The 25,331-nt window shown below is 33.0% G+C and overlaps 2 protein-coding genes across 2 annotated transcripts; both read right to left on the bottom strand.

Moving 5' to 3' along the window:
- Positions 1 to 2,880: 2,880 nt before the first annotated feature.
- Positions 2,881 to 6,594, bottom strand: LOC127709915 (uncharacterized). The gene is made up of 2 exons (XM_052215618.1): positions 6,470 to 6,594; positions 2,881 to 4,487 (listed from the first exon to the last, which is right to left on the bottom strand). The coding sequence occupies exon 2, from the start codon at positions 4,433 to 4,435 to the stop codon at positions 2,933 to 2,935; it is 1,503 nt and encodes a 500-aa protein (XP_052071578.1). The 5' UTR covers positions 4,436 to 4,487; positions 6,470 to 6,594; the 3' UTR covers positions 2,881 to 2,932.
- A 4,485-nt stretch (positions 6,595 to 11,079) lies between these two features.
- LOC127709926 (N-acetylglucosamine-1-phosphotransferase subunit gamma-like) lies at positions 11,080 to 23,379 on the bottom strand. Its single transcript, XM_052215631.1, has 9 exons — positions 23,288 to 23,379; positions 20,912 to 20,960; positions 20,084 to 20,218; positions 19,534 to 19,617; positions 17,118 to 17,211; positions 15,761 to 15,958; positions 14,843 to 14,998; positions 13,324 to 13,453; positions 11,080 to 11,980 (listed from the first exon to the last, which is right to left on the bottom strand). Exons 1-9 carry the CDS (start codon positions 23,343 to 23,345, stop codon positions 11,901 to 11,903), a joined length of 984 nt encoding a protein of 327 aa, XP_052071591.1. The 5' UTR covers positions 23,346 to 23,379; the 3' UTR covers positions 11,080 to 11,900.
- Between the last annotated feature and the right edge of the window lie 1,952 nt (positions 23,380 to 25,331).

Here is a 25,331-nt window from a genome sequence, read left to right as displayed (position 1 = left end):
CCCCTAAACCATATATATTTAAGTCTCCCAAACAAAGTTTGGAGACTTATTGTTTTTGCTCAGTTCTTATTATTTTTATTATTCTTCTTCTTTTTCTTTTTTTTTTTCTTTTTCTTTTTCTTCTTCCGCCACTTTAAAGATGAACTTGTCTGCAGCGGTTCTCCAAAACCCTTGTCAGATTTACTTAGGGTTTCATAAAATGTAAGATTAACATGTCTAGGGAAGCCATCAACCAATTGTTTGTGCATTGGGGTCTATTAAGGGGTATTTTAAGGGGCATAAAGAAGAGAGGGGTTTACTATAGAAACCTATGAGATTTTATTTTTTTAAATTTTCAAATGACTTTAACTTGAAAATTGTAAGTGATAGATACACGCAGTCTTCAGAAATGATCACAGAACAATAAAACAAATCAGATGAAATATAGGGTGTGTGCCTGGGGTCACCACCCATCCCCTTCAATTTGAGAATGTGCTATTATCTTGTAAACGGTCGAGATCCCCACCCCTAAACCATATATATTTTTGTATGGGACAATAAAACAAATCAAATGAAATATAGGGGAAGTCCATTGGGGTAAACCCCACCCCTTTCTTTTTGATAACTTGTAAACGGTCAAGATCCCTACCCCGCAACCATATATGTTCTTGTATGGGACAAAAAAAACAAATCAAATGAAATAAAGGGGAAGTCCCTGGGGGTATCCCCACCCCCCCCCCCCCCCCCTTCTTGTTGAAAACTTGTAAACGGTCGAGATCCCCACCCCTAAACCATATATATTCTTGTATGGGACAATAAAACAAATGAAATGAAATATAGGGGAAGTCCACGGGGGTCACCCCACCCCCTTCTTTTTGAAAACTTGTTAACGGTCGAGATCCCCACCCCTCAACCATATATATTCTTGAATGGGACAATAAAACAAATCAAATGAAATTTAGGAGAAATCCCCTGGGGTAACCCCCACTCCCCTTCTTTTTGAAAACTTGTAAACGGTCAAGATCCCCACCCCTAAACCTTATAAATTATTGTATGGGACAATAAAACAAATCAAATGAAATAAAAGACGAGCCCCTGGGGTCAACCCCACCCCCTCCTGTTTCAGAACTTGTAAACGGTCGAGATCCCCACCCCTAAACCATATATATTCTTGTATGGGACAAAAAAAAACAAATCATATGAAATAAAGGGCGAGTCCCCTGGGGATAACCCCCACCCTCCTTATATTCTTACGCCCACCCCCCTTCAATTTGAGAATGTGCTTTTATCTTGTAAACGGTCGAGATCACCACCCCTAAACCATATATATTCCTGTTCGTCATTTCAAGAAGATTTGAATGATATACAGGGTTAATCCATAGGCGTCACTTATGCATATCACAAACCAATTTGTACTGGACTTTGCCCAATGTCAGGCGACCATGGGAATGACGAATTATTGGAGCTTTGCTTGGGAGACTTCGTAACAGCATCCTGTTACAATTATTTCTTGTCATGTATGGGACAATAAACAAATCAAATGAAATATAGGGGGAGTCCATGGGGACACCCCACCCCCTCTTGTTTGAGAACTTGTAAACAGTCAAGATCCCCACCCCTAAACCATATATATATTCATGTATGGGACAATATAACAAATCAAATGAAATATTTGGGTGTCCCTGGGGTCACCCCACCCCCTCCTGTTTGAGAACTTGGAAATGGTCGGGATCACCACCCCTAAACCATATGTATTTATGTATGGGACAATATAACAAATCAAATGAAATATAGGGGGAGTCCCAGGGGTCACCCCACCCCTCCTGTTTGAGAACTTGTAAACGGTCGAGATACCCACACCTAAACCATATTTATTCCTGTTCATCATTTCAAAAATATTTGAATGACATACAGGGTCAATCTCCTAGGTGTCACATATGCATATCACTTTACTAGACCAAACCAATATGAACTGGACTTTGCCCAATGTCAGGAGACCATGGGAATGACGAATTATGGGGGCTTTGTTTGGGAGACTTCGTAACGGCATCCTGTTACAATTATTTCTTGTTTATTATAAAATTTTATTGATGCAAAAAATGAGTCTAGGTTAATTGAATTTACTTTAATTATTTATTAAATTATTTCTGGGCCTATAATAATTTTCAGTTATGGCTCATTTTAAAGAAAACATATAAATCTTTCAAGCAGTGTAAAGCCCGAGAATGTTTGACCAACTGTTTTATAATCACCTGTCATTTTATTCCAAACTTGGTATGGAGTAACATCATGCATATGGGGGTGAAGATGGGGGTCATTTACATTGATATATGAGTTGCTTTTGAAAACCTTGATGAAATATTAATTAATTTGCCTTAATAATCAATTCTTGTAATGAACATAAATGTACAATATACGAATGTTTAATGTTTGTTCTTTCAAATCTTAAAAAAAAAATTGAAGCAACACTGCCACAGTTTTCATAATTACGTTTGCCTTGGTTTTTGGTTAACTGCCTACAGCGCTTACAGTGCTTTGATTTATATCGGGGGCTTTTATAGCCGACTATACGGTATGGGTTTTCTGATTGTTGAAGGCCGTACGGTTTCACAATTGATTATATCTACTTCATTTGAACTCTGGTGGATAGTTGTTTCATTGGAAATCATATATCTCCTTTTTATTATGAAAAATCACATAAGCAATAAATTGCCTAGCTTGATTCCAAAAATACTTTCAATCGTTCTGTTGTGTATTTGAGCCAATCACTTAAATGTTTCAAGCAACATCCGGGAGATAGCGCAGAGTTGGGGAATACTTCAATAAGAGATAGCCAAATCAATCCGATGAGCGAGCATGTGCATGGCTCATAAGTCATAAAACAAAAAACTTCTCAAAATATCATTTGCTTATAGAAAATTTTATTGTTTTATAAGGGTGCGATGCAAACTCATTAATGTCTTTTTTGACGCTTAAATTCTGGATCAACTTTATATCTTGAATCGCTTTTTAGTCGTTGAATGGAGAATGTAAAGCCTGAACCAGCACCGGTACCAGAGCCAGTCCTTGTAGGATCGACTGTTTGTCGCGCTATACCACCAAGACCACTCAAACGACTCTGAATTTTTGACATCAAAGAGTCAGAATTGTCTATATTTCCTTCTGCCTGTTTGAGTAAATTCTTAGCGACATCTTTTAGTTGAAATCCGGGCTTCTGGCTGTCTTCTGTAGGGCCGTTGTCTCCTTCTGGATCCTGTTGTTTATCTGGTTCATCCGATGGACCAGCACCAGCACCCACATCTGCAGATGGTTCCATTTGATTGGATATATCTTGGTCTAATTTCATTTGCTGTTGTGTATCATGTGGTGTAATATCAACATCCTGCTCTTCTTTTTCACTCGTTTCTTCTCCATCGTATAATAAAGACTGAAGCTCGTTTCTCTCTGCTTCAGAGAATGGAATAGAAACATCGGTGTTCTTATGGCACCTGTGTAAACCCTTGCCTTCATTGTCTCCACAGTCAAACACCAGAGCATCTGTCAGAGCTTTTGGTTCAGCCAGCAAATTTTCCAATCTTGTTGTCCTATGTAATACAAATCCTGCGTCATCTGATCCTTGAAACTTGTATTTCTCTTCCTGAAAGCTATCAAATTGTTTCCAAAGCGATCGTCTTTCTAAGAGCTTGTTATTGGTGGCGTGTTCTAAGTCACGTGACATAAGTTCTAATTCCAGTAGTTTCTCCCTTTCTTCTTCTAGTTCTTTCTTAATTTCAAGGTTTTGTATGGTTAATTCGGCACTAGCACGCTCTTTTTCACTAAGAGCTTGAGGTGAAAATCTAAGAATTCCTTTGAACCTTGCCATAATTAAGTTGTCAAATTCCTGAATATTTCTCATATACGGTCTCTTCTCTTCCTTTGCTCTTTTTACATCATCCTTGAACACTTCCCATTCTTTATCGTATTCGATTCGTTTTTCTTCCAATCTCCTTTCCATCGCACTCAAATCTTCTTTCTTCTTTATAAGATCGTCTTTGGCAAATTCTAGTAGCATCTTCTCATTCTCGGCTTCGCTCTCCTGTAAACTTTTACCTTCCTGTTGAAGCTTTCTTCCAACATCCTGAACTTGTAACTGTGTCCTGACAAATTTTTCTTCTTCAAGCATTTGAATCTTCTCCTGTAGAAGCTCCAAATATTCATCATCAGCAGTCAAACGTTCCTGGCGGACGCTGTCGGCCTTCTCGATTAAACCAACAATGTTTTCTGACAATGACTGCATTTCCGTATTTAGTTTCTCTACATTTGATTGAATGCGCTGAGCACGTCCGTGTTCGCCTTGTACATCTTTATGTAGTTTGGAACTGTCGTTTGAAAGTTGTTGAAGCTGACATTTAATTTCGGTCAAGGCATCAGTTATTACTTCCGGATTCATTTGCTCGTCTGTTACTCCAGTGGCCATGTTAGTATAGCTTAATGTTTATATGCTTCTCTTTTATTACGTTTATAAATACCTGCAAAATTTGATCAAAATGACATTTAACTGTACTTTGATATCAAAAATGTTAGTTTAGCATAAGATTGTGCATTGACATTTATTTCATTAAAATGATATATATTTGTAGTTCTTGCACCTTGCAGGCCCAAAACTATTATTGAGCCACCCGTGTCATCCGAATTTTCGTTTGAAACGTTATTACCAAAGTAATTTTTGTATGATAAAGTTTGGAAATCAATCATTGGGGAATTCTGCTGAAACACATCTTGTAAACCATCAAATCTAAACCAAATGGTTAAGCGAGAAAAACTTTACTGGGACTTCCTGTTGAACTTTTCTAGTATAGATGTATCAAAAATATAGATGGGCTGGTCGACTTTTTGTCAATTTATCTAAAGTCGATCTTTAATTTTTGTGTTAAAAAAGGAGAATGTCATGGCCGGCAATGGACATTTGAGCGATAAGAAAAGGACGTTTGAGCGCCATGCAGAATCTAGGACATTTGAGCGAAAATAAAAATAAGAATAGGACATTTGAGCGAAAATAAAAATAAGAATAGGACATTTGAGCGAAAAAAATTAAGAATGATGAAGGAGTATCTCTTCCATTCGTTGTCGGTCAAAATTATATCCATTTTAAAATGTACATGTATTAGTATTGAGATCTCATGTGCCCAGGGACGTTTCACTGTCTCGTTTATTACACGGACCAATGAAATTTGAAAATGACATCGGCATCCCTGACTTTTCTCCTGCAGGTAAGTACGACCAGAACAGTCAGTTATAGACAAAATGACAGTGAGATCATCCATAAAGCTATATATTCGTAAAGAAATAGAAAAAAAACTTTTATTATACGTTTATATATTAATTAAAAAGCATGTCAATATACTGATATAATAGAAAACGAAAGGATATGGGGTATCCATCCATGACACAAAATCAGTACATACACAGCAAAATACACACATAAAGCAAAGGAACAGCGCTTTTATTGCTGTTCTTCATCACAAAGTCACAGTGAGGCCTTCAAAACGAAGCAAGAAAACTCTCACCTCACTGCAAGTTTAAGACGGCCCCTAGCACCGACTTGAGCGGAATTCTTTGCAAAAATAATTTGGATAGACTTCAGTTGTAAGATGTAAAACCACCAAATCGGGCCCGGTCAATATACGTGATATACGTTAGATTTATCGACGATCTCGAAAATATGAAAAGTGAGGAAGGATTTTGTCTGGTCTTTTTAAATTATTTATTTATTATTTATTTAACCGTATTCTTTATTTATAAATATCTTTCAGTTCAAACACTTTGGCCGTTTATGTTCAAATAGAGAATATCACAAGCAAAGAGAAAAGAGAATCCACAAAAAAATGTATTTTACTATAAAAATTTATAATAGATAAATAACTTTCTTTCAGCTAGTCAGTTAGAACTGTTTGTTTTCGAAATCTTAATAAACATTTGTTGGGTTTTCAATTCAAAATCAGTACTTTGTCGAAACAGCTTGCATCAGAAGAATTATTCTTCTATTAACCCGAACTCTAACTGATCAATTTAAGTGTCAAACATTTCTTTTTAAAATTAACACAAAATCCAGTTGCAAAAATTTTTAAATAAAAACAACCCTGTATAATTAAGTGTAGGTGTAAAATTTATTAAGTTTGTCCCCACGGATATTTATTTAACAGGTCAACCATTCAAAAAGCAACTAAAATTTTCTTAAACCTCTTGCCAAAAAAATGCATATTGGAAAAAGATCAGCATTTGATAGTGTTGATTTTACCATTTTTACGAAGAGTTGTCGGCAATTACCCGATACTTTAAACTTGGATTGTTTACAACAAAATAACGAGGCTACGATTTTCAAAGCTTTATAATGTGTCAAAGATCAAATAAATTATTTAACAAAAGAACAATTAATTACAGACACAATTTGTGGAAAAAGATGTTTACAGACGCTGACGCTGACATTTAAAATCAAAATACTGCAACTTACAATTCTACGAAGAGCATATTATGATACTCATTCCAGTTTAGTCACATCTTTATATCGATCTACATACTTTGATATAGTCTGCCGTTGTTATACACCTCTGTGACGTAACGGACGTTACTAGTCGTCAATGCACGTCAACAATATAGATGTCCTTAGTTCAACCCTGTAGATAGTCCTTTTTTTAACGTTTATATGCTGATATTTTCATTTTCCATTTTTTGGAATGCGCGGGCGACACATTGATAGTAAAAACAGCAAAAAGAAAAAATATCAGAAAAAAAAACAGAAATAGAGATATTGCCCGAGGTCATATGTTAAAGGACTACCCTGTAGATAGTGATTACAAATCCTTTCTGATTGCTTGTTGTTTGTAAGCTCTAGTTTAATCATATTTAATAAGCAAAACAAAGCAAAACGGATTGGACTCAATTTAATCAAACTTATTGAAGCCCGCCTTCGGGTGCAGGATTTTCTCACTGAGTTGAAGACCCATTGTTGCCTTCGGTTGTTTTCTGCTCTTTGGTCCGATGAAATTTATAGCGTGTTTTTTTTTTCATTTTTTAAAGCACTGGGTCGATACCTCTGCTGATGGACTGTCAGTCCCTGAGGGTATCATCAGCTCAGTAGTCAGTACTTCGGTACTGACATGATTTACAACAAACCTTTTTAAAATTGTCCGTTAATAAATTTTTAAATTATTAGAAACTAAGGTTTCCACTCCCTCAGGCAAAGTTGACTTTAATGGATTTGGCTATTTTGAGATCCTTTTTGGTAAAAGAGCTCTTCAACTGTTTCGGTTGTTATACATCCTTTTCTTTCCAATATTCGGCTTTTAGCGTTCCTGATGAAGGTAAATCCAGAAAAGCGTTTCGGACGCATGAAATTTATAACGTGTTGTTTTTAATTATTTTGACATATTCCCGTTTCCATTCTATATTCTATTATAACTATCCTTTTTGTATATGAAGCCAAGTCTAAATGTATATCAACAAAAGTATACAGAATATTCAAGTAAACAGAACCAAGTTCAAAATTAAGATGAATCATATGTTTTGACTAATATTTAAAATACCCTCTTAAATATCCCCGTTCTAACTGCAACAATACTATCAGAACACAACTTTTACCATATATAATTTAATGTATCTCATATCAAAATAATGATAATATATGGAAATTGTAAAAGACCTTAATTATCTCAAGACTTTTTATTTGAAAATGGAAGAGCCGTCTTTATATGCAGGAGTTTGAAAAAAATTTCATGATTAATGTAAGTTTTTGAGACCCTTCCACACACAATCCGACTCTTAGATTTATAGAGACACTCTGTAATGGTTTGAAAATGGTCGCTGTTTTGCATGCCGATAATTAAATACTCTACTTCGTGTTCTCAGTTGATGTGCTTATTTTTGTAAGTCTATTGCTTGCTTAGTGGTGTCATGATAAAATACGTTTTTTCTTTGTATTTTCATGTTGTACTGTTACACTACTGTCCCAGGTAAGGGGAGGATTGGCGCCTTCATACCAGTTTAACCCCGCCACATTCAATAAGTGGGATTTGCTCACTGCTGAAGACCGTACGGTGACCTATAGTTGTTAACTTCTATGTCATTTTGTCTCTTGTGGAGAGTTGTCTCATAGACAATCATACCAAATCTTCTTATTTTTATATATACAATAAAAATCAGTTCATAAAAAGCATTTAGTGACTCTATAATAAAGGTGTAATTGATAAAAACGCACGGAATGTGTCCAGTGGACACCCTGCCCGCTTGCACTATCACATTTCTATCATCAGGGAAGAACGAAATCTGTGTCAAATCTTTAATTTGGCATTTGAAAGGTGCATTTCATAATAAATATGTGTACCACGATCTAAGTTATAAGTTGATGCGTCCACAAACTACACCAAAACTTTAAAATACCTTGTGTGACTAAATATGACATGTTTATGTGTGTGTCCTAACATGAATGTAAGTGTGACTTAATGTGACATGTCCCTGTGACTGAATATGACATGTTCGTGTGACTGAAAATGGCATGTTCGTGTGACTGAATTATATAACATTTTCGTGTGACTGAATATATGGCATGTTCATGTGACTGAATATGACATAAGGGCGTGACTGAATATGACATGTTCGTGTGACCGAATATGACATTTTCGTGAGACTGAATATGACATGTCTGTGTGACTGAATATGCCATATTGGTGTGACTAGATATGACATGTTCGTGTGACTGAATATGACATGTTATTGTGACTGAATATGACATGTTCGTTTGACTGAATATGACATGTTCGTGTGACGGACTATGACATGTTTGTGTGACTGACCGACATGTTCGTGTGACTTACTGACATGTTCGTGTGACTTACTGACATGTTCGTGCGACTGAATATGACATGTTTGTGTGACTGACCGACATGTTCGTGTGACTGACATGTTCTTGTGACCAATTATGACATGTTCGTGTGACTTTCTGACACGTTCGTGTGACTGAATATGACATGTTTGTGTGACTGACTATGAAACATGTTCGTGTGACTGACCGACATGTTCGTGTGACTGACTGACATGTTCCTGTCCCAAGCCATGGCCCCTGTAGCTTAGTGTGGTTGTTGTTGATTGACATCTGTTATAATATTGTTTTCAATTAAGGTTCATAATAACACATGGACAAAAATGAATGTGTTTACACCTCAAAAACTACTATGAACTCAGACAACCTGTGCAGTGGTCTTGAAAAAGATTTAACACTACAAGGTATGGGGAAAATCTAGATTCAGAATTTTTTTTTGTCATCTGCTTGACCACAATATTTTTTTTCATCAAATTGGGGATTAGAATATTTTTTTAGGAAAAAACCATAACCCACCCTTGAAGTTAAATGGTTGTTCCCTTATGGTGTTTTGTCTGTCCACTCAGTTAAACCCTTTAAATCACCTATTGTTGTGTATATATCTATTGTTCTTCTATTCTCCATAGCAGTAAAGACGATACAATTGTTACCTGAGAGGGGGCATCTCAAAGATTTAACCCAACTTAAGTTTATTTTTACACCTGTAGGAACAGAAATAAATAAAATGGAAAATGGAAATGGGGAATGTGTCAAAGAGACAACAACCTGACCAAAGAGCAGAAAACAGCCCAAGGCCACCAATGGGTCACCAACACAGCGAGAAAATCCTGCACCCAGAGGTTGGCTTCAGCTGGCCCCTAAACAAAAATGTATACTAGTTCAGCGAAAATGAGGCGGGGTTAAACATGTTTTGTGAGATCTCTAGCCAATGTAAACTAAACAAACACACAGCAATACACACAGTATAACTCAGTTGAAAAGAAGTCAGAGTCCGATGTTAGAATAGGTAACAGAAGAAACTACGCAAAATGACAATGATCAACATAAATGCCCATCAAAGATTTTACCTTCCTGAAACACAAAATACATTTAACTTTTATATATCTAGTGGAAGCCAAGCAGTAAAAGTTATCATACGGCACAGTTTTGTCTGTTCTTACTCAGAGTAAATTTTATGCTATTAGCTTACTTCAGGCTTTTAGCGCTCTTTTAAATTGTTTCAAATTCTGTTATCCTGTTGTATTAATATCTTACTATGAGGGGTTGAAAAGGGATAAGGGCACCCTGGGGAAAGAGGGGTAATCTAAGTTATTAACTAAAACAATCGGACTTCGACAAATTCAGTTAAAAGATTACGTCTCACTTATAATGGTTTCTACAACAGAATATTCAATTTCTCTACAACTACAGCAGATATGACCAATAAGGTCAATAACACAATCCACATAGATGAAAGTTGCAGGACATCTACACTAAATGTCTCACATACTGCATGAACCCACCCAGATTCTCCTGCACCAACAAAATTCTTCATTGAATAAAAAATTGCTACCCAGAATGCCGCCAGAGCATCTATTCCTGGAATTACCACACTATTCTAAGTGTATTTGGCACAGGGTGTAATCTACAGGCTATGTTACCAAAAACAAAGAAGAACCATACATTCACCAACTTTAAATTGTATGCAAGAAGCACAACCCCAGTAGAACAGGGGAAAATAGAAGATGCTTGGTTTCATTCATTTGAGGACCTGGAAAATTCCAACTGAGTTAAAACCAACATAAAAAAATATGGAATCATTACGATACGATATATTATATCAATTGTTCCAATGTTTTTTAGGGCTTTTCCAGGAAATAATGTGGGAGGGGTGGGGGTAGGTCATCATACCCTCCACAATTTTTATTTCCATTTGTGACCATTGTTTTAGTTTCCACCCTTATAACCCACAGACAAAATACTGTAAATTCAGAAATGATTGCGTGCATTTATTATTGCGATTTTTGTGGAAAGGACAAAAATGCGAGATTAATTATTGCGATTGCAGGAAAATCTGCATACAGTTATTTATATCAGATATCAGAATGCGAGTTCTTATTATTGCGATACTCATTCAATTGCATTATTCGCATAAATAAAAACCTCGCAATAATTTCTGAATTTACAGTATCATGAGTAGTCCAGCTTTACTGGAATAGCCCTTTGGCATTTAAATGATACTAATATGTGCAAAATAAATATGTAAAACCCATCTATTTTTTTTATTATGATTTAAAAAAAAAACCTTTATTAATTACATGCATTTAATATCAGCTACACACTTACACAAATAAATTAGTCAAAATAATTCCTATTTGTCCAACAATCATATTTCCACAATTACATGCAACTATTCAATACACACTTACACAAATAAATTAGTCAAATAATTCCCATTTGTCCAACAATCAAATTTCCCAGCTGTCTATCAAACATATTCCTGATTGTCCCTCAGCATTTTATTACTTGTTCACAATTATACTGATTGGATTTGTTGTTCATAACATATTTTAACAAGAGTGCACACACTGAAATATCTCTCCTGCTTTACTAATTATAATTGAATTTTTGTAAATTCTGTAATATGAGGTCTTACTACAAGTACATGTATCACATAAAGTTAACATTATCAATGATCCATGAAAATGAGGTCAAGGTCAGATGAACCCTGCCAGACAACATGTACACCATGCAATCATTCCATACACCAAATATAGTTGACCTATTGCACTTAAGGTTTAGAGAAATAGACCAAACCACAAAAACTTAACATTGACCAATGAATAACGAAAATGATATCAAGGTCAGATGAAACACATTGCTTTAATATAGTATCTGAGATATGGATTTGATTACAAAAACTTAATCTTGATCACTGATCCATGAAATGATGGTTGAGGTCAGGTGAACCCTGTTTGACAGACATGTAGACCTTGCAAGGATCCAATATATCAAATAAAGATATCCTATTACACATAAGTGAGTATTTCACATACAAATTAAAATATACATTATTTAAAGCTTTTTTTTAGCTTACACCATGTGTATTACCCCTTTGAGACATTAAATTTGTAAGCTTAGTTAAAATCTTCCTTTTTTTACTGCTGCCTACAAAGATAAAGAAAATGTGATTAAATTTCAATTTTAACATCAATTTCAAATTATTGATCTCTTCATTCAGAAGCAAACAAGGAAATCAAGTTACAGCTTTATCTGTAAGATGTCCAATTAGTTATCAAATGTCAGTAAAAATTATGAGATAACAATTTCTACTGTAAATTCAGAAATTATTGCAATATTTAATAAATGTGAAAAATATGACAGTACATGTATCAGGTTTGCAATAACAAAATCTCAAATTCATAATTTCAGTAGTGATTTTCTTTTAAAAAATGTTTTTTAATAATCTAATAACGTTGGTTCATGTCTATCATATTTGTTTTTTGTAAATTGTTTTGTTTTAAATTAGGCCGTTAGTTTTCTCAATTGAATTGTTTCATATTTTTCATTTCGGGGCATTTTATAGCTGACTATACATTATGAGTTTTTCTCATTGTTGAAGGCGGTACGGTCGCCTATAATGCTTACATCCACTTCATTTGAACTTTGGTGGATAGCTGTCTCATTGACAATCATACCACATATCCTTATTTTTATATAAAATATTATACACTTTTTCCTTGTGAAATTGTTAGTTTTCTAGAAATATTTCACTTTATCTAAGTAAAAATAATTCCATTGGAATGTGACTTATAGGTCCTTTTTGAACACATAAGTAGTCTAAATTGTCCTATTAGATTCAAAATTATTCATGGGGTCAAGGTTAACTGCAGATTATAAAACAGGTAATGTATTATATGCAAAACTTAAAAAAAAAAAAAATAATATGGAATAACATCCCCTGTCATGGTAACCAATCAACTTACAGGGTTAGCCCAATATATATCACTCCATTGTAAAATGAATTAATAACTTTGGATATGTCAATCTCAAGATATCTGTGTAATACAATGTATATATAAACATTCACAATGGATATTTGCTCCATATAATACAAATTTCTTGTCTGCAATCAAATTCACCTCAATTAAGGGATTCATTCTCGATTCCAAAAGCTGAACTTTTTTCAACAATCTGATAAATAAGGTATCCATGCAATGGTTACAAGGATCTGACGACACTCTCTTCTACTTTCTATACTGGCAATTATTAAAGCAGCCATACTTTCTTATCTGGCAATTATTACATCAGCCAATGAAAATTCAGCCTCAAATTTTTGAAGGTTTGTATCATTAAAATAAAACCAGAGGATCTCAAAAGGTCTCTAAAGGAGAAAATAAAACGAAGTGTTGTCTTATTCTTAAAAGCCAAGCCTGGATACAGGATCTGTATTTCAATGTGATCTGATTTTTCAGCATCACTTTAAACAATCTACAATTGACCATGCTTACCTTTACTACTTTTGTTTTGTTTATCATTTTCATCCATTTTATTAACTTTTTCTTTTGTCTTTGAATCTACCATGGGATCTTTAAGCACCATTTTTAAGGCATCTAACTGTTGTTTAACTTTCTGATATTCCTATGAAGTAAAAGTAATAATAAAAATAAAATATGAATTATTTAAAGAGCTTAAAATATTGTAAAGACAATTGTCTCTGGTTGAATATGTTAACCTCTAGATGTGTTTTAAGTTTTTGTGTCATTTGGTGTGTATCTCATTGACACATACTCCACATCTTCATCTATAAATATATTATATAATTTTAGAGTCAATTCAGGATTTACAAATGGCACTTTCTAAACTAGAGGCTCTCATGAGCCTGTGTCGCTCACCTGTATTTACTGATGCTTTGGAAATCATGTAAAATAAGGTTAAAATCATAATTAATAGTATTAGATATTATAATGATATGTAAGATATAACAAAAAACTGCAAAATTTTTGTAAAATTACTAACTCAGGGGCAGCAACCCAACAACGGGTTGTCGGATTCATCTGAAAATTTCAGGGCAGATAAATCTAAATCTGATGAACATTTTTGCCACCTGTCAGATTTGCTCTAAATGCTTTAGTTTCAGAGATATAAACCAAAAACTGCATTTTACCCCTATGTTCTATTTTTAACCAAGTCGGCCATGATCATGATGATGGTTGGAAGGCGGGGTCATCGGACAAATTTTTTAAACTAGATACCCTGATAATGATTATGGCCAAGTATGGTTAAATTTGTCTCAGTAGTTTCAGAGAAGAGGATTTTTGTAAAAGATTACAAAAATTTACAAAAATTTGTTTAAAATTGACTATTAAGGGCAATAACTCCTAAAGGGGTCGACTGACAATTTTGGTCATGACAACTTATTTGTAGATCTTATTACTTTGCTGAACATTATTGCTGTTTACAGTTTATCTCTATCTATAATAATATTCAAGATAATAACCAAAAACTGCAAAATTTCCTTAAAATTACCAATTCAGGGGCAGCAACCCAACAACAGGTTGTCAGATTTGTCTGAAAATTTAAGGGCAGATAGATCTTGACCTGATAATCAGTTTTACCCTATGTCAGATTTACTCTAAATGCTTTGGTTTCAGAGATATAAGCCAAAATTTACATTTTACCCCTATGTTCTATTTTTAGCCATGGCGGCTATCTTGGTTGATTGGCGGGGTCATCGGACACATTTTTTAAACTAGATACCCTAATGATGATTGTGGCCAAGTTTGGTTAAATTTGGGCAAGTGGTTTCAGAGGAGAAGATTTTTGTAAAAAGCTAACGACGACGGACGCCAAGTGATGAGAAAATCTCACTTGGCCCTTCGGGCCAGGTGAGCTAAAAAGAACTATTAGTTCAAATTTAATGTACAGTGTCGCAAACTTATATGTACCAGTACTGGTATATATATCAGTATTTTCTTGAGAAAATCTTTACCTGCGTTATATTAAGTTTATTCTCTCTTTCCAGCATACCTGTGTGCATTGATATAATGTATCAAATTCTCCATTTTCTTCTTTTTCTTTCTTTTCTTCTTTCTTTACAGCTTCTTTTGATAATTTGTCTTTTTCTGAACCTGACAGATAATACCCAGCTTTCTCAAATAAAGCATGTAATCGTTTTTTATATCCCTGAAATCATATGATTTACAAATTTGATTATAGACCATTTTAAAGTACATGCACAGCACATCTACTCTCTGAATAGTTGTCTAGAATGTTTTAATGATAAATTCAGGCATAGCCATTTGTATGTTGAAGATTTTCATATTTGCAAAATTCAGGAAGATATTGCATCCCATTTAAAAATAAAAATAACTTTCAGCATCATCAGATAAAAAAGATAAAGTGCATCGCATATCTATGTGATATCTATTTTCAAAACAAATTAGGGGTCCTCCATATTGTCAACCATTTTCCAAAGTGCAAAAAAAATACACTTTTTTTAGACCCCCACCCTCCCTAAAATGTATACAACAACCATTATTACCAACAATTATTATATGTCTGGACCAAAATGGTTAATCATATTTTTTTAGCACCTTTATAACCAATAATGAGTTCTATTTGATTCTTTTCAATGCTGTTTTTTATATATGCACATTTTGAAGTACAATTTCGCTATATTTACAAACGCACAGTGGATACCTTTATTTACTACAATAATAAAATTAAAAAAAACCAAAATACTCTAGGAACAAGGGTAAAAACTTGAATTTTTAAAAAGCGTCAGCAAAAAATGTTGATTTTTAACCCTGTATCCCTTTTGTGCATTCTGCACACATTCAAAATGGTTGACATTTATGGATTACCACTTAGCTACAATATAATTCACAGTGAACTCTAACAAAGTTTTTTTTATTAATCAAATGAAAAAAATGGCAAAGTTTTTACCTTATTTGTAATTTCTTCATTCACTAGTCTGCCTTCTAATAACTCCCACTCTTTACGTAACTCCTCGGATAGTGTAGGGAACACCAGCATAGCATGAGGATGACAGGCGTATGGAGTATTAAAGTTCATGTGATACTGACACGTTGATGGTTCTGATACATTTACTATTTCATTTTTATTCCCACATCTCAAAAAAACCTTCAAAAATATATATTATTTGTCTATTAAAATAATTTCTACAACAACAAATAAATCTTAAATCAATACTATACGGATAAGGTATTTTCTAAGTTAAAGTTGTTAGACATATACGATAAATTATTTTTCTATGTTATTGAATAAAATATGAAAAAACTGTACAAAGCAAACAAGTAAAATGTAACTTTAACCAGTTAATTAGTGACTAAAGGATCCTGAAAATTTTTTTCACACAATTTCGGTCATTTTGAGATGACTTAAAAGTTGGTGCCTTTTTTTCAAATTGTCGAAATCACACTAGATTCATAGCATCAACGAACTTGTATTGACTGTTTCGTCACATTTACTTCATGAATTTCCTTACCATCTTTCTAAACACGTTCAAGAACAGTTTAGGGAAGGCAACGGTTAAAAATTGAAATGATTTTAATGACTCAAAATAGTAAATTTCTCGGACATCGCTTCATTTCTTTCGATTTTGAAGACGAAATTAAAACCGGAAGTTTTGCACCCTTTTATCTTTCCTTTTTCAATTGATGCACATAGTTCGTCTATTATGCTGCACTGATACCAAATAACGTTTCCCCTAATGTATTTGTTCTTGAGTTACTTTCTAATAATCATACTGCGTCACCATATTTCATTGTAGTCAAAGTGATATTTTATATGTATGCAATCCATTTCAATAGCTAACTTTCTTTACCTCCATTGTCAAATTTTCATTAAATTGTTTTTATTATGCCTTCTGATTGTTTGTACTTTTTAATTTATGGTTATTAATTCCTTTGTTAAACAAAGAGTAAAAATATAAATAAGAACTTAGCCATTTTTAAATGGAACCTATTAGTTACCATGGTTACTGGGTCCTAATTCTTATGTTATTTCAAAGACATTCATCAGTAATCAGTGAATATCACAGCATATTGACGAATCAATGATGGGCCTCCTTGATCATGCTGAAGATGTGAGCTCAGTAGTACATTCTTTAATCTTTAAATCAATTTTTCAGATGGAGATCACAAATAGGAGACTTTTCTTTGAATCTACTCTTTTTAATTTCCTTTTACATTTCTGATTAAAGAGTTTCCAAAAATCATGATTGAAATTACTCAGGCACCTCTAAAATTTGTTCTATATATATGCTAGTAAGATTCATTACCTTCATTGATCTAAATAAATTTCCACAGTTATCTCCCTCTCTCATTACCATGGCAACAAAGGTATTATTATGAATTTCCCATTCCTGCCAAACACTACAAAATTACAATGTCATCAACTTTATTGCATGTTTACGATGTACCTGACACCAAAAAAAAAGTGTAAGTATTTTTTTTTAAATAAAAGTACCAATCTAATCTAAAATTGCTTTGAACTGTTTGAAATTCATTGAAATTTGTTTACTTACAACTGCAGGAGGTAAAATATTTCTAGGACAAGCCAGCAACAAAGCAACTTTCTGCTGAGTTATCATTAACCCAATATCATTCCTTCTATATATGGTATTGACAACAAATACTTGGTAAATTCAGTCTTGTTCAGAAAAATGACAAGTAGATATACCATTTAAAATTGTTTCCATATTACTGCTAAAAGGTAAGGATATCTTAAATGTTAGATATAAAAAAATCATCATAAATTGTGTTGAAGTTTACCAAATGACATGAATTTACTACATGCATCCTAATGCTTAAACCTTTCACTACTTTTGAATGCCAGATTATCTCCCTTTCCATTTACATTGTGGAAAGTATCTACTATATATTAGTAATGTGAGATCATATTTGAATTTTAGTGGTCACTTTTAACTTTTTTATACAATGGTAAACATTAGTAAATTGGATAATTTATATAGTAAATAGGGATGGCAACTCGGTCGGAAGGCTGAGTACTCGAGTACTATTTTACTACTCGGATACTCGTTTGCCTTTTTAAAATCTTGAGACGTTTCCCTCAAATTTCCCCCACTTAAGTTCCTTTTGAAATATCCCTTCGTACTTTTAATTTAAAATATATTAACAGCGTAAAAACAACTCACATCAAAAATAACATTTAAATTCAGTACATTAAAATGCCTCCACCAAAATCAGCCGTATGGAGATACAAACAATTAACTTTCTTATCTTCTGAACAAAGAAAAAAGGCAGAGGAATTTTTAGAAGGTCTTATCGATGAAATGCCTCTAAAACGGTTGACAGAGACAAGCGGCTCTGATACTCCGCCACCAAAAGAGGCAACGACGACCGGAATCACAAGACGAGTTAGAACTACAAAGTTATTTACTAGATAAATCTGATTTCAATAAATCTCCGCTTGAATGGTGGTCTGATACCCACGTTTATCTATTATTGCAAAACGTGTGTTAGCAGTTCCAGCAATGTCAGTTCCTTCTGAGAGGATATTTTCGTGTGCCGGACTTGTCGTAACTAAACTTAGGAACAGACTTTCAGCTGAAGTTGTAGATCAGATAATTTTTTTAAACAAGAACAAGATAAAAGTCACCTGCATTGAACCCCACACATCTGATTAGTGACATTTAACGGTGTACAAACACAGTTCAATAACTTATACTACAAGCCGTAAACTTACCTTTGATCCTCATATTTTCCCACCTTTAATTGTTAATCAATAGTTATTTGTAAACATGATTGGTATGAGATGTACATTTAATGTAATAAATGTTTAAACTTTGTTAATCTTTAATCTATAGTTGATACATATATTGTCTACTTTGTTGGACTTTATATGCAAATATTTATGATTTTATTGGAATTTGGTTCATGAACATGTACACAAACAATAATTGCTATTATGATAGATTATTTGTAGAAACGGCGGTCGGTAATTCATTGTTTAATTGACACAAAAACAGAGGATCAAGCTATTTTTGTTGTACGTTTGTCTTTCGTTAATATGTTTATGAAAGGTAATAACAAAATCACTGCATCACACCTAAAATTTAAACTTTCAGTAGATGTTTAAGATTCATCCGAGTACTCACGAGTACTCGAGTATCATGACCGAGTATCCGAGTATTAAATTTCACATCTTTTGACATCCTAATAATAAATTAAAAACTGAAATCTCAATAAATTAAAATTTCTGCAACTTGAAAAATAACCAAAATTAATATCAAAAGGGGCTTTAATGCGATGACTTATATATTTTAGTTCATTCTATTAATAACTTTACAACTGGCACAGATCAGTTCAACTTCAATCAGGTGTGGATCGATCAATTTTGGTTTAAGGCCTGTTGAACCATAATTTATTGCCAAACATTCATGCAGCAATGTAAAATATTTGTAAGGTAGATTGGAAATATTTTCATATCATTCCAAATTAATAACCAGGGATACACACCCCTTAAACACCCTCTAAATCAGCCCCTCGTAAGTCATTTCAAATTTTTCTGTTTCCCTTAATGAACCAGGTAGAGCATAGCATTTGGCATTCCATGTACTAAGAACACTGTTATTACCAGCTTAAAGACCAAGGCTAGGGTATAAAAGGGAGACAATCCATGAAAATATGGATATATTAAAATTTTATGAAAATAACCTTTGAAACTAATCTTACCCCAGAATTCCATTGTAAGGATTCCACCTGTATGATTCTTCATGTTGTGATACATTAGAAAATGGACACAATTTATATGTATATCTGCAAAAAAGAAGCAGTCACTGAGTGCTAGATATGTAACAATCATTCTATTTAAAATTCATCTAATTTGTTCAACATGTACAAGAATTCCTCTTTTGGATTACCTATTAAATTTCTTGAATATTATTCAAAAACAACAATTTTACATCTCTAAATTTTTTTACTGTCTTAAATAACTATTGTAACATTTGTCAAGAGAAATAAATTATTTTTGCCACCAGGTGAAGATTGGAATATTGAATGTGTGCAAGTTATAATTACTATACATAATGTCTGTACTGGTAACTTAGGATATACAAATTCTGCAACTATTAATATATTCAATGTCTGTAAATAAGAATATTCAATGCCTGCAACTTACTACGTGTTTACATAATGTCTGTACTGGTAACTTAGGATATACCATGTCTGGAACTATTATACACAATGTCTGTAACTAACATAAACAATCATGTCTATAACTTACGAATCTATCTGTTTACTAAAACATTTGTTGACCAATCTTGTAAGATGTTGAGGACCAGAAAACTTTGATGGAGGAACTCTCATCTTCAACCGGTTGTCTTCTTGTTGGGTTTGCTGATTGTTGAAATTGTTCATCCTGAAAATTATCATATATAATTATTAAGTTAATTACTAGACCATCAGATTTAGGTATGATAGATTTTTCTTAAAATCATCTGAAAGAGAGATTGTAGACTAATTTTGAAAATATAGGTCAATGTACTTATCTTCCAAAAAATATGGGTTCACAATTGCAATTTGACAATTTGATATACATGTAGATAGAGAGTGATCTTTCTTTGGTTAATTGTCTATCTAGGTAACAATCATGACAATACTGTAACTTAATTTGGCTATTATTATTGAGATTAAAGATGATAAATAGTCATAATGGAAATAATTTTAAAATCAAATGATTTTATATATTTATGGATGGTTTTTTTTTCTTTTGAAATACATATATGTCAAACAAGTTTACAAATCTGTAAAGTACTCTGGTGGATCAGGACTTTTAAAATATTTTTGATTCTTTTATAGCGAAAGGCCTTTTTTTTTTATTAAGTGAGTACATACATTTATCATAAAAATAAGATGTTGTACGATTGCCAAATTAAATGAATGAGACAACTACATGTATCTACCAGAGACCAAAGGATGAGGATGTTAACAACTATAGGTCACTGTTCAACTTTTAACAATGAGCAAAAACCTCAGTCCTAAACTATTTAGTAAGTTATAAACGGCCCCTGCATAACAAAATGTGAAAAGGAGGCAAGCATGGGGTACTTACCCATAGCTTGATGGTTCTTCAACTATCTTCATATTAACCATTTCAATACCTGTAAAGTAAATATGCAAAGGTATGAAAGTTTTTATGAATACATGTAAGCACCAATTAGTTGATTTTCTGCATAGAGATAGAAGAGTAAAATATCAGCTGCTACTAGCAATATGAAGCATTGTAGTGAGACGGCAAAGTGAAAGAAAAGCATGTTGTGTACAGCAGATGACTATTTACAATACCAGTATGCATGAGGAAAATCTAACTATTTTCAGCTTACTATTGTATTTGTGTGGTTTTGATGATCAATATATGAACAGTAACAGGGGTGGATCCAGAACATGGCTCTCCTTGCATTTCATAAAATACATTTTTCTTTTCTTCTCTCCCTCGCTCTCTTTTTGTACATACATCGGCAGTTTTATATTTTGTAATTCATTAAATTCAATGGCTAAAAAAATTGTCTTTTGTCATGTTTGTTTTTATTTCATAGCAAAAAAATATATTTTGTAAATGTATGAAAACAAGCTTCCTTTCAATAATCATGACTATGTCTATTTTCAGATTTGTTGTTTTTACAATTATGGAACTTTGATTGTAAAAAAATCCAAATTACCATTTCTTTGTATGGAACAGAAGTTATTAAGCGAACTTCTGGTTTGTTTCAAAAACTTCTATAAATCTATCAAAAAACATCCTTCAAATGTTCATAAGATACATGTATAACAGTCTGTCAGTTATCACTATTCATATCTATGAATTTTGTTTTATATATAAAATAAAGAGATATGGTTTAATTGCCAGTCAGACAACTATCCATTAGAGTCCAAATTATATAGGTAATGGTACAACCTTCCACAATGAGCACTACCCATACCATATATTCCACTATAAAGAATTTTCAACTGCCTTCTTGTCTTTACTGATCCGATGATTAAAGACTTTTCATCAATACTTAGACTTTTTTATATTTCAAATATGTCTGATTAAGTGTATTAGGCCTTAACATTTATTTATGAAGATTATTGTAGCACATATTGACAGCTCTCAACTAAATCAAAATTACCAAGTTTAATATTAGATGATTTAAAATTATAGTAATACTAAGAGGGGGAAAAATGTTAATGAATAATGTTCATGATGTTCAATATATTAACATGACCTTATTGAAATTAAAACTTTAGTTACTCTTTCAGAAATGACAACCATGACAATATAGCTGATGTTCCCAGGGTAAGGGCTGCACTCATTCAAATATGCAGGAGCCATACTCAGCTGTTGTCAGTTTTCCTCCTGTATATCTTAATGAGGTGTAGAATTTATATTTACCTTTATATACTCTGGCCTTTATATTTTTGATGCATACATGTACCTTTAAAACTTGATTCAAATTATTTTAATGCTTATTAGTTACTGCATGAATGTCAGTTTGTCTGCATTTCATGTTTGCTTTTATATGCCGTGCTTATTATTCATTGTTATTTGCTATAACTTGTTGTGCTTTGATCAGATGTGGATCCAGGATTTTGAAAAAGTGGGGCCTGGGGACCCCTAAACTAGGCTACATTTGGAGTGGAACAGGTAAAACGTCTGCATTAACCATAATAAATGTAGCTCCATAAGGAGGGGGCCTGGACTTCCTACCCCCTCCCCCTAAATCCGGCCTCTGTTGCTAGTAATATTTACAAAAATGTATGCTTACATTGTATGCGCAAAAATGCACAAAGTACTATTTGTTGTATGTATTTTATGCCTTGTGTTGATCATATGTATGTTGGTTAAAAACAATATTTCAAAACACATATTTATACAAGAAAAACTTGTTTTAAAAAACAAATCTGTACCAGACTCTAAGGATGTCATTACTGTAGATTGGGAAGTTCGTTATTCAGTGGATATATATTTGTATATACTATAAAACCACTTTTAGCGTTAATAATTGACTTTTAAATATTCACATTAATAAAATAACACATAATGAAACAATATTATACTGTTATTAACACAATTTGAGGTCACCAGACTCTTACAGACTTCTACACTGTGTTCAGTATGACCGTCTTGCGAAGCCAAGGTAATATAGCCCAACCACACATGTACACATACAACTATATATGTTATATAACTGGAGTATGTTACATGGGGTGGAACATGATAATTATTAATGAGAGAGAAGATCAATTCTTTTATTGTTTGCAACTGCCACCGTTGCCTCACATCAGCTACACACTCAGTGGATGGCATACCCCAAGATTTTGAGTCAGATCAACAGAACGAACAAATTGAAATTCATTTTAAAATCCTTTCCAGATCAACAGAAGGCTTGAGCGTACAATCAATGTTCAATGTGTTCACAGTGTTTGCTTGTTTTTAATATTTCCTTACCTTTCAAAACGGTAAAATATGCATGAAAAAGAAGGTAAAATATGATTTTCTTGAACATCTTAACAAATTATTGATGAATTATCTCCCCCTTTAAGGTCTAAAAACAGGACAGATAAAACCAGGACAGTTATTTTTGATACGTTTTCATCTGTTACTTTTGTTTTACTCAACATATTGTTGAAATATAAACTGTATAATAAAGAACAGGGTATATACTTACGTTATTTGTTAAAAAAATTAAAATAAAAAATTAATAAGTTAAAAAAAATCTGCCAGGACAGTTAAATTTTAAGAAAAAAATGGCTGAAATTGCCGAGAAAAATTTACTTATAATTGAAATAATTTCTCCAAAACAACTGTCTGGCATAATATTTTTGTACGATTATAAAGTTAAGGGAATAATCATTCTAAAGATCTAAAATTTAATATAATTTTCGATTTTTAAAGCTAAAAAAATCTGCCAGGACAGTAGCCGATTACGTTTGAAATTTTGTTGAAATTACCTCAAAATCGTAATATAAAGTTAAATATCTTCTTCAAAATGAATGTCTGGTAAGCAAATGTTGGTTCATTGGAAAGTTTAAAGTATAAGCTTTAAGAAAATATAAAAAAATATGGACATTTATTTCATTAACACAAAAAAAATCTGCCAGGACAGTAGCCTACTCCGTTAAATTTCTGTATAAATGGCGGAAATTCACAACACAATTTCTAACTATAAATGAAATACTTTCTTTATTTCGATTGTTTGACATACTATTTTGATACTATCATAAAGTAACAGACACAATTATAATATAAAACTAAAGAAATTGATCAATTTTCATTCTTAAAGTAGATAAAAATCTGCCAGGACAGTAACTTATTTGTCTTAACTTGTGAGGAAATTTTTTTCAAATCGAAATAGAAAGTTGAATAGAATATTATTATTTTTGTTATTCGTTGTAAAGTATGAACAATAAATTTTGTGAAAAGAAACAAAAATATTCATTTGATAATAAAACCTCAAAAATCTGCCCAACAGTCGTCCTATAGCTAATTAAATAATTGGTTGGCACGTGCCAAACTTAAGACCTGTCATTGAATCTGTGTATTTGTGTATTCTGTTATGTCAACCGTAAACCGAGCGAGTGGTAATGAGTACCTATGAGAAGATATTTAGTTTTTTATGTTCTAATTATTTACTAGGAATACAATTGAAAACAAAACACATCGAAACACTAATTGATTGTATATTTAAAAGCAAGGAGACAATCGTAAGTATTCTGTCATATCCTGACATGAGTAAGGTCACTTCATTGCCACCAATAAAACCTAAAGCAGGTGATGTTTTTGTTATTGAGTCTATCAACACGGAGGACTGGAAGTGTGATCAGTACTTGTGGATTCGTGATGGAGGTAGAACAATTAAGGCCAATGATGTTGAAATAGGTAAAGTTTTTTACAAAGTAAGGATTCCAGGTACTGAGATCAAATCTGGACGTGTAAGACCGAGGTTTTCATTAAAATTCAAAAAGGTAGGCTATTGGTTGACAAATAGACCTACATTAGTTTTGGTACATTACACTGGCGATGAGACGATATATACCCCTATGGCACATGGTAATAGCAAACATGATGGTGAGTTTAAAAGAACTATGCCATCCGTTATTGATAAGGTAAAGGACCATGTAGGTAGTGAGGGTGCCAAAAAAGTATATAGGACTATGGTATGTAATGAACAAGTCGATGGCAACAGTTGACACTTTATCCAGATTTAGTGGCTGTTGTTAGTTTACCAGAAATCATCACTCAATTTAACCAACTCTTAGATGTTAAATCTGATGAACAGCTTTATTTATCTTATGACACCACATTTAACCTAGGTGATTGTTACGTTTCGGCCATAGTATTCAAACATATTCTTTTCAAAGAAACACCTCTTATTCCTTTGGCTTTTGTTATTCATGATAGAAAATTTGGTAGTGTTCACGAGACTTTCTTTAACTTTTTGAAATGTGCTATTCCGAAAATTTCAAAAAAACGAATTCCCATTGTAGTGGAC

Source organism: Mytilus californianus, unplaced genomic scaffold, assembly GCF_021869535.1.
Source record: "Mytilus californianus isolate M0D057914Y unplaced genomic scaffold, xbMytCali1.0.p SCAF_7, whole genome shotgun sequence".
Lineage (NCBI taxonomy): Eukaryota > Metazoa > Mollusca > Bivalvia > Mytilida > Mytilidae > Mytilus > Mytilus californianus.
The sequence above is the reverse complement of the archived record's forward strand: the minus strand, read 5'-3'. Positions and strand labels throughout refer to the sequence as shown.

What these genes read in the sequence shown, in the direction of transcription:
- LOC127709915 (XM_052215618.1), bottom strand. Translation starts at nt 4,435, where the DNA reads ATGGCCACTGGAGTAACAGACGAGCAAATGAATCCGGAAGTAATAACT.
- LOC127709926 (XM_052215631.1), bottom strand. Translation starts at nt 23,345, where the DNA reads ATGTTCAAGAAAATCATATTTTACCTTCTTTTTCATGCATATTTTACC. An exon ending in TTTAGTAAACAGATAGATTC is followed by an intron (nt 19,618 to 20,083) that starts GTAAGTTATAGA and finishes TCTTTTTTGCAG; the next exon opens with ATATACATATAAATTGTGTC. An exon ending in CCTTACAATGGAATTCTGGG is followed by an intron (nt 17,212 to 19,533) that starts GTAAGATTAGTT and finishes GTAATTTTGTAG; the next exon opens with TGTTTGGCAGGAATGGGAAA.